The 16,207-nt window shown below is 41.8% G+C and overlaps 1 protein-coding gene across 3 annotated transcripts in view; it reads right to left on the bottom strand.

The window, feature by feature from the left end:
• LOC139758416 (OTU domain-containing protein 5-A-like) overlaps nt 1-16,207 on the bottom strand; it is a 95,561-nt gene that overhangs the window by 43,995 nt on the left and 35,359 nt on the right. For all 3 annotated transcript variants that reach the window (XM_071679810.1, XM_071679820.1, XM_071679801.1), the window contains 4 exons: nt 13,760-13,915; nt 13,387-13,543; nt 4,661-4,872; nt 734-859 (listed from right to left, as the gene is read on the bottom strand). In XM_071679810.1, coding sequence (XP_071535911.1) covers nt 734-859; nt 4,661-4,872; nt 13,387-13,543; nt 13,760-13,915 — 651 coding nt within the window. The remainder of the gene's footprint in view (nt 1-733; nt 860-4,660; nt 4,873-13,386; nt 13,544-13,759; nt 13,916-16,207) is intronic.

Genomic DNA, 16,207 nt, shown 5'->3' with positions numbered 1-16,207 from the left:
TGTTTCCCTAAATATCTCCCATTCCTCACCTACTCCCCTTGCTTCATTTACTCTCACATTCTGCCATTCTACACTCAATCTCTCCAGGTATTTCTTCACACAAGTCTCATTTCCAGGCTCATTTACTCTCATGGCTCTTCTCATTGACATTGTTTCCTCTTTTCTAAAAATCTTCACTCTCGACTCAACACAATAGTAATCAGATATACCACCAGCAGCTCTCTCAGCGAATTTACATCCAAAAGTCTCTTTTGCATGCCTATCAATGAGGCCATTTCTTTGTCTGTTCCTGGGACTACCACACAAATCAGATATCCCACCAGCAGCTCTCTCAGCGAATTTACATCCAAAAGTCTCTTTTGCATGCCTATCAATGAGGCCATTTCTTTGTCTGTTCCTGGCACTACCACACGAATGTGGGAAATGGTGAAGTGAGAAAAAATACATATATATCTTATCCTTGGGTACAGGGAAGAAAGAATAATGCCCATGTATCTCCTGCTTCTCGCATAAGGTGGTTAAGAGAGGTGGGAGCAGGAGGGTGATATTTGTCCCATTCTGTATCATCAAAAAAAAGGGGGGGGGAGAGGATGGAGCCAAGAGAGGTTTTTTCAATAACTGGATTAAACTATACACACAAAAATTTCATATTTTAATCTAAACTGGTCAAACCACTTCACTTAAAGGTTGAGTCTTTGTATACAAAGGACTACTGAAAGACAGAAGGATTCACCTGGCCTTTGGCCCTCTGATCATTCTCTCGTAACCACTGGAGGTAGCTCTCATGGGCAACCTGCTCCTCAATAGCTTCACTAGTTGCCTCAAAGTCTGTAGCTCGGATCTTATCCTCCAACATAGCCTAAAACAAAAAATAATTAGTAATCTCATGGTACATTGTAAGCATGCAGTATATGCAAAATACTACAAAAATCTGCCTCATCCTTAAACTATTCCATTCTTCTTGTGAATAACCTTACAGTCTCAATCCTCTCATCACAAGACAAACTAAAGTTTCCTGCCTGTGTTTAAAATCCCAGCTAATGTTTGCTTCGACTAATTACCCATAAAAGCTACTAACAGCAAAATACCAGAGATGAAATAAATATCATACACCTTAGTCACCCATAGGACATCAAAGATTGAGTGTAAATATTTTATTTTGGTGGTATGTCAAATGCTTCTCTCTTCTCTTTCACTAATACTCTTACTTCTTCATCCCACCACTCACTACCCTTTCTAAACAGCCCACCTCCCACTCTTCTCATGCCACAAGCATCTTTTGCGCAATCCATCACTGATTCCCTAAATACATCCCATTCCTCCCCCACTCCCCTTACTTCCATTGTTCTCACCTTTTTCCATTCTGTACACAGTCTCTCCTGGTACTTCCCCACACAGGTCTCCTTCCCAAGCTCACTTACTCTCACCACCTTCTTCACCCCAACATTCACTCCTCTTTTCTGAAAACCCATACTAATCTTCACCTTAGCCTCCACAAGATAATGATCAGACATCCCTCCAGTTGCACCTCTCAGCACATTAACATCCAAAAGTCTCTCTTTCGCACGCCTGTCAATTAACACGTAATCCAATAACGCTCTCTGGCCATCTCTCCTACTTACATAAGTATACTTATGTATATCTCGCTTTTTAAACCAGGTATTCCCAATCATCAGTCCTTTTTCAGCACATAAATCTACAAGCTCTTCACCATTTCCATTTACAACACTGAACACCCCATGCATACCAATTATTCCCTCAACTGCCACATTACTCACCTTTGCATTCAAATCACCCATCACTATAACCCGGTCTCGTGCATCAAAACCGCTAACACACTCATTCAGCTGCTCCCAAAACACTTGCCTCTCATGATCTTTCTTCTCATGCCCAGGTGCATATGCACCAATAATCACCCACCTCTCTCCATCAACTTTCAATTTTACCCATATTAATTTGGACGATTTTTGCAGGGAAAAAATGCAATTGAGTGGGAGAAGTATAAAAGAAAGAGACAGGAGGTCAAGAGAAAGGTGCAAGAGGTGAAAGAAAGGGCAAATGAGAGTTGGGGTGAGAGACTATCAGTAAATTTTAGGGAGAATAAAAAGATGTTCTGGAAGGAGGTAAATAGGGTGCGTAAGACAAGGGAGCAAATGGGAACTTCAGTGAAGGGCGTAAATGGGGAGGTGATAACAAGTAGCGGTGATGTGAGAAGGAGATGGAATGAGTATTTTGAAGGTTTGTTGAATGTGTCTGATGACAGAGTGGCAGATATAGGGTGTTTTGGTCGAGGTGGTGTGCAAAGTGAGAGGGTTAGGGAAAATGATTTGGTAAACAGAGAAGAGGTAGTAAAAGCTTTGCGGAAGATGAAAGCCGGCAAGGCAGCAGGTTTGGATGGTATTGCAGTGGAATTTATTAAAAAAGGGGGTGACTGTATTGTTGACTGGTTGGTAAGGTTATTTGATGTATGTATGACTCATGGTGAGGTGCCTGAGGATTGGCGGAATGCGTGCATAGTGCCATTGTACAAAGGCAAAGGGGATAAGAGTGAGTGCTCAAATTACAGAGGTATAAGTTTGTTGAGTATTCCTGGTAAATTATATGGGAGGGTATTGATTGAGAGGGTGAAGGCATGTACAGAGCATCAGATTGGGGAAGAGCAGTGCGGTTTCAGAAGTGGTAGAGGATGTGTGGATCAGGTGTTTGCTTTGAAGAATGTATGTGAGAAATACTTAGAAAAGCAAATGGATTTGTATGTAGCATTTATGGATCTGGAGAAGGCATATGATAGAGTTGATAGAGATGCTCTGTGGAAGGTATTAAGAATATATGGTGTGGGAGGCAAGTTGTTAGAAGCAGTGAAAAGTTTTTATCGAGGATGTAAGGCATGTGTACGTGTAGGAAGAGAGGAAAGTGATTGGTTCTCAGTGAATGTAGGTTTGCGGCAGGGGTGTGTGATGTCTCCATGGTTGTTTAATTTGTTTATGGATGGGGTTGTTAGGGAGGTAAATGCAAGAGTCCTGGAAAGAGGGGCAAGTATGAAGTCTGTTGGGGATGAGAGAGCTTGGGAAGTGAGTCAGTTGTTGTTCGCTGATGATACAGCGCTGGTGGCTGATTCATGTGAGAAAACTGCAGAAGCTGGTGACTGAGTTTGGTAAAGTGTGTGGAAGAAGAAAGTTAAGAGTAAATGTGAATAAGAGCAAGGTTATTAGGTACAGTAGGGGTGAGGGTCAAGTCAATTGGGAGGTGAGTTTGAATGGAGAAAAACTGGAGGAAGTGAAGTGTTTTAGATATCTGGGAGTGGATCTGTCAGCGGATGGAACCATGGAAGCGGAAGTGGATCATAGGGTGGGGGAGGGGGCGAAAATTTTGGGAGCCTTGAAAAATGTGTGGAAGTCGAGAACATTATCTCGGAAAGCAAAAATGGGTATGTTTGAAGGAATAGTGGTACCAACAATGTTGTATGGTTGCGAGGCGTGGGCTATGGATAGAGATGTGCGCAGGAGGATGGATGTGCTGGAAATGAGATGTTTGAGGAAAATGTGTGGTGTGAGGTGGTTTGATCGAGTAAGTAACGTAAGGGTAAGAGAGATGTGTGGAAATAAAAAGAGCGTGGTTGAGAGAGCAGAAGAGGGTGTTTTGAAATGGTTTGGGCACATGGAGAGAATGAGTGAGGAAAGATTGACCAAGAGGATATATGTGTCGGAGGTGGAGGGAACGAGGAGAAGAGGGAGACCAAATTGGAGGTGGTCAAATGCTGGTACTATCATGTATAGATTCTGAAAAAAAAAAATGGGGGGGATGTGGGTGATGAAGCTTTTGGTTTACATTAAGGTATCTGTTCATCTATTCATGTAAATAAAGCCAGTGTAAATATTTTAAAAACATATGAAAACATACAATACATATAGGTGCAAAATTATGTCTTGAGATCATAAAGTGTAATCGGATTAGGCATATAAAGAATGCAATCATGTCTGGAAAAACCCATCCTTATCTTATACTTAGATATGAAACATCCATGCCACCAGCATAGGCCTTCCCCCATCCACTCAAAACCCTTCTATCTATCTAACTATATCTCTGAGGCCTGTTCTCTCCTGGAACTCCCTTAAGGGGGTGGCCACAGCAACAGTCTCAATAACAACTGAACATCAGTGCCACGTCTTTGCCTTTGGTGTCTTACCCTTAACAGGCCACTGGCAGAGGGCAACTCAGTGCAGTGTTTGCCAATAGTTCACATGTGGGAAAAGCAGATAGAAAAAACAGCTACTATGGGTCAGAGGAGTGCAACTTGACAACCACTGAAGTACTGGCTCATTCAACAGTTGTCACTAACCCTCCCAATCCCCAGACAGGTAGTTCTAGTAATGAAATTCCCTTGACACTGGCTGCCTACCAATTACACTCTTGAGTCCAAAAAAGAGGAAAGCATACTACTTTTTGGTATTCTCTGCGATAAAGTAAAAACATACTTATTCCGTATCAAAAAAAGACCTCTTTTTTTGCACACAGCAATGGGTCCCAAAGAGAATTCCACTGGTAGGGGTAGATTACAAATAGTATGAAAAATTCCCGCAATACAAGTCAACTACCATCTTTATCTTCTCCGACTAAGACAACAGAATTAACGAATATCAAGAAATGCATATTTTCTCACCTGCTCAAGATGAACATTTTCACTCAGTCTGGTTGCTTCCTTCATGAGGTTCTTGTCTGCTAAACCAGGCTGGAAGCCAGGAAGCCCAAGACCTACACCAATGGTGGCCTTGAAAGGATCAACTAGGCTGTTGTAATGTGTCCCCATGTGGTAACTTAAGCGGATGGGTTCGTTGTCTGTTTGGAGGGTGCCTTGGAAACTGTTGATGGGTTCTGCAAAAATACTCAAAAGTAACTTGTTTCATCTAGTATTTGTCACACTCCACTGCTGGACATGTAATCTCTGAAGAAAGAAAGTGAGAGAGAGAGGGTACCTACCAACTTAAAAGAGTTCCTACAAGATTTTTTTTACAAGGCAAGGCTATGATACTACACTCCCAGTGTATCCTGCTTCTTTCACATTATCATTGTTTTCTGCTGCCACACAGTTTGCATTATTGCCTATTTTAGTTTCACCAGGGACTGTTCTATGTCTTTAGTATAGTTTCCTTTTGAAGGTCTGACCAAGTATTCCTTGCATGCTTCTACTCCCACTTGGAAAACAGTGAATGGTCTTCATTTCATTCTTGCCAGGTTCCTGAATTCAGTAGGTCTCTGCTTTATGTAGATGTGCTCCTAGAAAGTTCTACTTCAATGATGCAGAGGCTGTGTACACATGATCCAATCCAGTGAAATGCAGTGATAATGATAGAAAGTTTAAATACAGTTACTATAATTTCCTTACACTATGCAGTGTGATTCAAAATAAACATTCAAACTTTACATCATACATGCTCAGCATTTCCTGTGGATCTGGGGAAAGTATGTGACGGGGTTGATAGAGATGCTTTCCAGAAGGTTTTAAGAGTGCATGATGAGAGGTAAGTTGCCATATGCAGTGAAAAGTTTTTACCAAGGATGTAAGGAATGTGTATGTGTAAGAAGAGAGGAGAGAGACTGGTTCCCAGTGACTGTCGCTTTATGGTAGGGGTGTGTGATGTCCCCATGGTTGTATAATTTGTTAATGGAAGGGGTGGTTAGGGAGGTAAACGAAAAAGTTTTGGAGAGGGGCGAGTATGCAGTCTGTTGTGGATGAGAGAGCTTGGGAAGTGAGTCAGTTGTTGTTCGCTGATGATACAGCTCTAGTGACATTCGTGTGAGAAACTGCAGAGATTGGTGACCAAGTTTGGAGAAGTGTGTGAAAGGAGAAAGTTGACAGTAAATGTGAATTAGAGCAAGGTTATTAGGTTCAGTAGGGTTGAGGGACAAGTCAACTGGGATGTAAGTTTGAAAGGAGAAAAACTGAAGGAAGTGAAGAGTTTCAGATATCTGGGAGTGGACTTAGCAGCAGACGGAACCACAGAAGCAGAAGTGTCTCAGGGTGGGGGAGAGGGCGAAGGTTCTGGGAGCGATGAAGAATGTGTGGAAGGAGAGCACATTATCTCAGAAAGCAAAAATGGGTATGTTTGAAGGAATAAGTGGTTCCAACGATGTGATATGGTTGCGAGGCATGGGCTACAGATAGGGTTGTGCGGAGGAGGATGGATGTATTGGAAATGAAATGCTTGAGGAGATGTGGTGTGAGGTAGTTTGATCGAGCAAGTAATGAAAGGGGAAGAGAGATGTGTGGTAATAAAAAGAGTGTGGTTGAGAGAGCAGAAGAGGGTGCTGAAATGGTTTGCACACATGGAAAGAATAAGTGAGAAAAGGTTGACAAAGAGGGTACATGTGTCAGATGTGGAGGGAAGAAGGAGAAGCAGGAGACCAAACTGTAGGTGAAAGAATGGAGGGAAAAAGATTTTGAGCAATCGGGGCCTGAACATAGAGGAGGGTGAAAGGTATGCAAAGACTAGAGTGAACTGGAACGATGTGGTATACCAAGGTTGATGTGCTGTAAATGGATTGAAACAGGGCATGTGATGCGTTTGGGGTAAACCACGGAAAGGTCTGTGGGGTTTAAATGTGGAAAGGGACCTGTGATTTCAGTGCATTACACTTGACATCTAAAGACTGAGTGTAAATGAATGTGGCATTTTTTGTCTGCTCCTGGTGCTGCCTCACTGGGGGATGCTATTTCCTGTGTGGCGGGGTGAATACAGGAATAGATGAATGCACAACTCTATCCATAGCCCATGCCTCACAACCATATAACATTGTTGGAACCACTATTCCTTCAAACATACCCATTTCCGCTTTCCAAGATAATGTTCTCGACTTCCACAAATTCTTCAACGCTCCCAGAACTTTTGCCCCCTCCCTCACCCTATGATTCACTTCCATTTCCATGGTTCCATCTGCTGCCAGATCCACTGCCAGATATCTAAAACACTTTACTTCCTCCAGTTTTTCTCCATTCAAACTTACCTCCCAATTGACTTGTCCCTCAACCCTACTGTACCTAATAACCTTGCTCTTATTCACATTGACTCTTAACTTTCTTCTTTCACACACTTTACCAAATTCAATCACCAGCTTCTGCAGTTTCTCACATGAATCAGCCACCAGCGCTGTATCATCAGCGAACAACAACTGACTTACTTCCAAAGCTCTCTCATCCAGAACAGACTGCATACTTGCCCCTCTTTCCAAAACTCTTGCATTCACCTCCCTAACAACCCCATCCATAAACAAATAAAACAACTATGGAGACATCACACACCCCTGACGCAAAACTACATTCACAGAGAACCAATCACTTTCCTCTCTTCCTACACGTACACATGCCTTACATCCTCGATAAAAACTGTTCACTGCTTCTAACAACTTACCTCCCACACCATATATTCTTAATACCTTCCACAGAGCATCTCTATCAACTCTATCATATGCCTTCTCCAGATCCATAAATGTTACATACAAATTCATTTGCTTTTCTAAGTATTTCTCACATACATTCTTCATAGCAAACACCTGATCCACACATCCTCTACCACTTCTGAAACCACACTGCTCTTCCCCAATCTGATGCTCTGTACATGCCTTCACCCTCTCAATCAATACCCTCCCATATAATTTCCCAGGAATACTCAACAAACTTATACCTCTGTAATTTGAGCACTCACTTTTATCCCCTTTGCCTTTGTACAATGGCACTATGCAAGCATTCCACCAATCCTCAGGCACCTCACCATGAGTCATACATACATCAAATAACCTTACCAACCAGTCAACAATACAGTCACCCCCTTTTTTTTTTTACAAATCCCACTGCAATACCATCCAAACCCGCTGCATTGCTGGCTTTCATCATCTGCAAAGCTTTCAATACCTCTTCTCTGTTTACCAAATCATTCTCCCTAACCCTCTCATTTTGCACACCACCTCGACCAAAACACCCTATATCTGCCACTCTATCATCAAACACATTCAACAAACCTTCAAAATACTCACCCCATCTTCTCACATCACCACTACTTGTTATGACCTCCCGACTTGCCCCCCTTCACTGAAGTTCCCATTTGTTCCCTTGTCTTACGCACTTTATCTACCTCCTTCCAAAACAACTTTTTATTCTCCCTAAAATTTAATGATACTCTCTCACCCCAACTCTCTTTTGCCCTCTTCTTCACCTCTTGCACCTTTCTCTTGACCTCCTCCCTCTCTCTTTTATACATCTCCCACTCATTTGCATTATTTCCCTGCAAAAATTGTCCAAATGCCTCTCTCTTCTCTTTCACTAATAATCTTACTTCTTCATCCCACCACTCACTACCCTTTCTAATTTGCCAGCCTCCCATGCCTCTCATGCCAAAAGCATCTTTTGCACAAGCCATCACTGCTTCCCTAAATACATCCCATTCCTCCCCCATTCCCTTTACGTCCTTTGTTCTCACCTTTTTCCATTCTGTACTGTCTCTCCTTGTACTTCCTCACACAAGTCTCCTTCCCAAGCTCACTTACTCTCACCACTCTCTTCACCCCAACATTCTCTCTTCTTTTCTGAAAGCCTCTACAAATCTTCACCTTAGCCTCCACAAGATAATGATCAGACATCCCTCTAGTTGCACCTCTCAGCACATTAACATCCAAAAGTCTCTCTTTCGTGCGCCTATCAATTAACACGTAATCCAATAACGCTCTCTGGCCATCTCTCCTACTTACATACGTATACTTATGTATATCTCTCTTTTTAAACCAGGGATTCTCAATCATTAGTCCTTTTTCAGCACATAAATCTACAAGCTCTCCATCATTTCCATTTACAACGCTGAACACCCCATGTACACCAATTATTCCCTCAACTGCCACATTACTCACCTTTGCATTCACATCACCCATCACTATAACCCGGTCTTGTGCATCACAATATATCATATATATATCTCCCCTACCCATGGGGATAGGGGAGAAAGAATACTTCCCACGCATTCCTCACGTATCGTAGAAGGCGACTAAAGGGGACAGGAATGGGGGTCTGGAAACTCTCCCCTCTTTGTATTTCAACTTTCTAAAAGGGGAAACAGAAGAAGGAGTCACGCGGGGAGTGCTTATCCTCCTCGAAGGCTCACGTTGGGGTGTCTAAATGTGTGTGGATGTAACCAAGATGAGAAAAAAGGAGAGATAGGTAGTATGTTTGAGGAAAGGAATTTGGATGTTTTGGCTCTGAGTGAAACGAAGCTCAATGGTAAAGGAGAAGAGTGGTTTAGGAATGTCTTGGGAGTAAAGTCAGGGGTTAGTGAGAGATCAAGAGCAAGGGAAGGAGTATAACTACTCCTGAAACAGGAGTGGTGGGAGTATGTGATAGAGTGTAAGAAAGTAAACTCTAGATTGATATGGGTAAAACCGAAAGTGGATGGAGAGAGATGGGTGATTATTGGTGCATATGCACCTGGGCATGAGAAGAAAGATCATGAGAGGCAAGTGTTTTGGGAGCAGCTGAGTGAGTGTGTTAGTAGTTTTGATGCATGAGACCGGGTTATAGTGATGGGGGATTTGAATGCAAAGGTGAGTAATGTGGCAGTTGAGAGAGTAATTGGTGTACATGGGGTGTTCAGTGTTGTAAACAGAAATGGTGAAGAGCGTGTAGATTTATGTGCTGAAAAAGGACTGGTGATTGGGAATACCTGGTTTAAAAAGCAAGATATACATAAGTATGGGTATGTAAGTAGGAGAGATGGCCAGAAAGCGTTATTGGATTAAGCGATAATAGATAGGTGCGTGAAAGAGAGACTTTTGGATGTTAATGTGCTGAGAGGTGCAACTGGAGGGATGTCTGATCATTATCTTGTGGAGGCTAAGGTGAAGATTTGTAGAGGCTTTCAGAAAAGAAGAGAGAATGTTGGGGTGAAGAGAGTGGTGAGAGTAAGTGAGCTTGGGAAGGAGACTTGTGTGAGGAAGTACCAGGAGAGACTCAGTACAGAATGGAAAAAGGTGAGAACAAAGGACATAAGGGGAGTGGGGGAGGAATGGGATGTATTTAGGGAAGCAGTGATGGCTTGCACAAAAGATGCTTGTGGCATGAGAAGCATGGGGGATGGGCAGGTTAGAAAGGGTAGTGAGTGGTGGGATGAAGAAGTAAGATTATTAGTGAAAGAGAAGAGAGAGGCATTTGGACAATTTTTGCAGGGAAATAATGCAAATGAGTGGGAGATGTATAAAAGAAAGAGGTGGGATGTCAAGAGAAAGGTGCAAGAGGTAAAAAAGAGGGCAAAGGAGAGTTGGGGTGAGAGAGGATCTTTAAATTTTAGGGAGAATAAAAAGATGTTTTGGAAGGAGGTAAATAAAGTGCGTAAGATGAGGGAATCAATGGGAACTTCAGTGAAGGGGGCTAATGGGGAGGTGATAACAAGAAGTGGTGATGTGAGAAGGAGATGGAGTGAGTATTTTGAAGGTTTGTTGAATGTTTGATGATAGAGTGGCAGATATAGGGTGTTTTGGTCAAGGTGGTGTGCAAAGTGAGAGGGTTAGGGAGAATGATTTGGTAAACAGAGAAGAGGTAGTAAAAGCTTTGCGGAAGATGAAAGCCGGCAAGGCAGCGGGTTTGGATGGTATTGCTGTGGAATTTATTAAAAAAGGGGGTGACTGTATTGTTGACTGGTTGGTAAGGTTATTTAATGTCTGTATGACTCATGGAGAGGTGCGTGAGGATTGGCGGAATGCTTGCAGAGTGCCATTGTACAAAGGCAAAAGGGATAAAAGTGAGTGCTCAAATTACAGAGGTATAAGTTTGTTGAGTATTCCTGGTAAATTATATGGGAGGGTACTGATTGAGAGGGTGAAGGCATGTACAGAGCATCAGATTGGGGAAGAGCAGTGTGGTTTCAGAAGTGGTAGAGGATGTGTGGATCAGGTGTTTGTTTTGAAGAATGTATATGAGAAATGCTTAGAAAAGCAAATGGATTGCATGTAGCATTTATGGATCTGGAGAAGGCATATGATAAGAGTTGATAGAGATGCTCTGTGAAAGGTATCAAGAATATATGGTGTGGGAGGTAAGTTGTTAGAAGCTGTGAAAAGTTTTTATCAAGGATGTAAGGCATGTGTGTGAGTGGGAAGAGAGGAAATTAATTGGTTCTCATTGAATGTTGGTTTGTGGCAGGGGTGTGTGATGTCTCCATGGTTGTTTAATCTGTTTATGGATGGGGTTGTTAGGGAGGTGAATGCAAGAGTTTTGGAGAGAAAGGAAAGTATGCAGTCTGTTGTGGATGAGAGAGCTTGGGAAGTGAGTCAGTTCTTTTTCACTGATGATACAGTGCTGGTGGCTGATTCAGTTGTGAAACTGCAGAAGCTGGTGACTGAGTTTGGTAAAGTGTGTAAAAGAAGAAAGCTGAGAGTAAATGTGAATAAGAGCAAGGATATTAGGTACAGTAGGGTTGAGGGACAAGTCAATTGGGAGGTAAGTTTGAATGGAGAAAATATGGAGGAAGAGAAGTGTTTTAGATATCTGGGAGTGGATTTGGCAGCGGAGGGAATCATGGAAGCAGAAGTGAGTCACAGGGTGGGGGAGGGGGCGAAAGTTCTGGGAGCACTGAAAAATGTGTGGAAGGTGAGAACATTATCTCTGAAAGCAAAAATGGCTATGTTTGAAGGAATAGTGGTTCCAACAATGTTACATGGTTGCGAGGCGTGGGCTATAGATAGAGTTGTGCGAGGAGGGTGGATGTGTTGGAAATGAGATGTTTGAGGACAATATGTGGTGTGAGGTGGTTTGATCGAGTAAGTAATGAAAGGGTAAGAGAGATGTGTGGTAATAAAACGAGTGTGGCTGTGAGAGCAGAAAAGGGTATATTGAAATGGTTTGATCACAAGGAGAGAATGAGTGAGGAAAGATTGACAAAGAGGATATGTGTGTCTGAGGTGGAGGGAACAAGAAGTGGGAGACCAAATTGGAGGTGGAAGGATGGAGTGAAAAAGATTTTGAGCGATCAGGGCCTGAACATGCAGGAGGGTGAAAGGCATGCAAGGAATAACATGAATTGGAATGATGTGGTATACCGCGGTCGACGTGCTATCATTGGATTGAACCTGGGCCCATGAAGCATCTGGGGTAAACCATGGAAAGTTTCGTGGGGCCTGGATGTGGAAAGGGAGCTGTGGTTTCAGTGCACTATACACAACAGCTAGAGAATGAGTGTGAATGAATGTGGCCTTTGTTGTCTTTTCCTAGCACTACCTCACACACGTGCAGGGGAAGGGGTGTGTCATTTCATGTGTGGCAGGGTGGTGACGGGAGAATGAAGGCAGGAAGTATGAATTATGTACACATGTATATATGTATATGTCTGTGTATGTATATATATGTATACGTTAAAATGTATAGGTATGTATAAGTGAGTGTGTGGACGTGTATGTATATGCAGGTGTATGTGGGTGGGTTGGGCCATTCTTTTGTCTGTTTCCTTGCGCTACCTTGCTAACATGGGAGACAGCGACAAAGTACAATAAATAGATAAACAAACAGAGAGAGAGAGAGAGAGAGCTATGAAATGATCAGGGTCTGGACATGCTTTTCACTTCAGTCAATAAATTCCTTATCAATTAAATCATTACCCTCCTTATCATCATCATTTTGGCATGAGATTTTTGTTTAATTTATGTCACCAATGGCTACATTCATCATAATTCCAGATGAATCTGTATTTTCTGTCAGTCTTCAGTCTTATGCAATCATGCATATATACAACACATCCCAAACATATAATCATAGTAATTTTTTATCTAATGTGTATCACATTTTGCAGTGTTCATATTCATCTGGCAATATCTTTTCTATTTTCTTAATAAAAAATATCAGTTTTTGTTCATTCCTTTGTGCTTCTTTATTTGCATGTTTCATTGATTCTTTTTCCAAGCTTTCTTAAAAAAGTATGGTTATATCTTTATTTATTTCTATCATCCCTCCTTTACTATCACCTACTATTACCCTAGTATCTGAGTTGATGCAATCATCAGTTCTGCCCCTTCTCTTTCAATTCTAACCAAATTAATGACCATCCCCTTGGTAAGGATGAACAACTGGGTTGACTGTGGACCAACTGCAGCAAACAAGGATTCAAACCTATGTGGGCTCGACCCCAGGTGGCCTGTGAATGCATCACAGTCAGCAAAGCTAACCGCTACACCATGGAGGTTCTGCAATGAAATCTAATATTTCGTTAACTGCCTAATAAAACAAGTACAGAAATGAGGGCAAATTTCTCAGAAACACGATACCCATTGTAATAACAGAATCTCCAAGATAATCCACTTTCTAATCTTCACTGTCTATATACTATCTTCTCCATTTTGCAACTAATCTTTAATACTCACCTATGCTATAGCAATAAACTTCAATGATGCGATTGTACATTTCAGACATGGCTGCTAGTTCTATATGGTTGCCAAAACAATCATCTCGTCTTTTTCTTTGAACGTATGTCTGGAAGTTTTCAGATACAAATGGAGCAAATGCATCTTCATTGCGAGACTGGAAAAAATATTAGCTTCATTAATATTCAATACACCAAAAGGCATAAATAAGGCCATACTTTTATTATGACAATGGGTGGTGGAAAATTACCGAGACATTAATCTTTCTATGTATGAAAGATGTACAAGACAATTGAATTACTACTGAGCAACACACAACATGAAATATAAAGAAACAAATATTTGGGAAGAAGGACAATGAAATCAGACTTACTATGTAATCCATACAGTTCTTCCGAACACTGCTATGCATATCCTGGTCACCATAAACTTGGTCAGCAATGGCACGAAATAGACAAGCTCCATCTTCACGCATTTTCTTAATGATTAGACCTTTCTTTTTCATCTTCTTTTCAAACCTTCGCTCTTTCTGCAGAAAAATGAATCTTAGTTACACTTCATTACCGTATGAATTTTTTTTTTTTTTTTTTTTTTTTATACTTTGTCGCTGTCTCCCGCGTTTGCGAGGTAGCGCAAGGAAACAGACGAAAGAAATGGCCCAACCCCCCCCCCCATACACATGTACATACACACGTCCACACACGCAAATATACATACCTACACAGCTTTCCATGGTTTACCCCAGACGCTTCACATGCCTTGATTCAATCCACTGACAGCACGTCAACCCCTGTATACCACATGGCTCCAATTCACTCTATTCCTTGCCCTCCTTTCACCCTCCTGCATGTTCAGGCCCCGATCACACAAAATCTTTTTCACTCCATCTTTCCACCTCCAATTTGGTCTCCCTCTTCTCCTCGTTCCCTCCACCTCCGACACATATATCCTCTTGGTCAATCTTTCCTCACTCATTCTCTCCATGTGCCCAAACCATTTCAAAACACCCTCTTCTGCTCTCTCAACCACGCTCTTTTTATTTCCACACATCTCTCTTACCCTTACGTTACTTACTCGATCAAACCACCTCACACCACACATTGTCCTCAAACATCTCATTTCCAGCACATCCATCCTCCTGCGCACATCTCTATCCATAGCCCACGCCTCGCAACCATACAACATTGTTGGAACCACCATTCCCTCAAACATACCCATTTTTGCTTTCCGAGATAATGTTCTCGACTTCCACATGAATTTACAAACATTTAAAATATAGGCTGTTTACAAATTGGCCACTGACCCATGGAATCACTACTGTTTTAAAACAAATGCTACTTAACTAATCAATGGTAATTTCCTTTGGTTACATCAGCATTATAGCAACAGTTGGTGGATATTTTTCTATGAAAAAGACATATCTCATGCATGTATATACATGTGTATGTGGGTGGGTTGGGCCATCTTTTGTCTGTTTCCTTGCACTACCTCGCTAACACGACGGGAGACACTGACAAAGTATAATAATAAAAAAAAAATTTTAACAAAAATATGACAATTAATCAACCATATCAGACAGGATCAGCAAAAAGTTGTTGACATGGGCCACTTTCAAACATTCTGACAATTCCCTCTTCAGCAGAAGTGCTACCTCTTCCTTAGATGCTACCCTCACACTATCCCCTGACTTTACTAGTAAGATATTCCCAAACCATTCCTCTCCCTTATCAATCTTCTCATCTTGGTTATATTATGAGCCTGTATCTTATTGAGACATCCTTGCCTCAGCCTTTGGGCAAAATTAGCATATCTCACTTGGCTCCTTCTATATACATTTTCCTTTCTTTTTCTTTTGAATACGCACACCACTTCCTGTGTTAGGGAGGTGACACCAGGAACAAATGAGGAAATGGCATCATTCCCATATATCTAATCTCCAGTTGTCATGTATAATGCATCAAAACCAGAGCCTCCTATCCACAACGAAGCCCCACAGTGGTTTCCCTCCAACAGCTTCTAATGTCCTGGTTCTGCCACTGAAATCACATTGTCCCATATATCTACTTTGCTCCAATTCACTCAATCCCTTGCATGCCTTACACCCACTTGCATGTTCAGGCCCCTAAATTTCAGAGCATCTTTTCTCATCCTTCCACCTCCTCCATGGTTTCCCCCTTCTTTTTCTCTACACTTCCGACATGTATACCCTCTTTGTCACTCTGTCCTCAGTTATCCTTCCCTCATATCCTAACATTACAGCACATCGTCTTCAGCTCCCTCTTACATACTCCTTTTACTACCACATCCTTCTCTTACTCAGTTATTTCTTATTCAATCAATTCTCCCCACACCAAAAATTGTCCACAAATATCTACTTTCCAATACACCCTTTCCTTTACATTTCTGCTTAAGGTCCACATCATGTGTCCATGCAGCACTGATGGGACTACTTTTCCATCAAACACACCCATCTTTGCTCTTAAAGACTGTGACCACTCTTTCCACACATTCTTCAATGCACCTAAGACCTTTGCCCCCTCATCCACCCAACTGCTTACCTGAGCTACTATGGTTCCATTTGCTGACATATACACTCCCAGGTATCTACAACATTCCACTTCCACCAGTTTCTCTCTATTCAAACTCACACTCCAAATAACCTGTCTCTCTTTTCTGCTAAATCTAATAATCTCACTTTTATATACATCTAATTTCAACTTTCTCTCAAACTGAATCTTACATCAGTGCTGTGTCATCAGGAACCAACAACTGATCCACCTCCCAGGAACCCCACCCACAACAGGGTGCATATGCACATGTG

Source organism: Panulirus ornatus, chromosome 2 (genome assembly GCF_036320965.1).
Source record: "Panulirus ornatus isolate Po-2019 chromosome 2, ASM3632096v1, whole genome shotgun sequence".
In the NCBI taxonomy this organism is placed as follows: Eukaryota; Metazoa; Arthropoda; class Malacostraca; order Decapoda; family Palinuridae; genus Panulirus; species Panulirus ornatus.
This window is presented reverse-complemented; position numbering and strand designations above follow the sequence as displayed.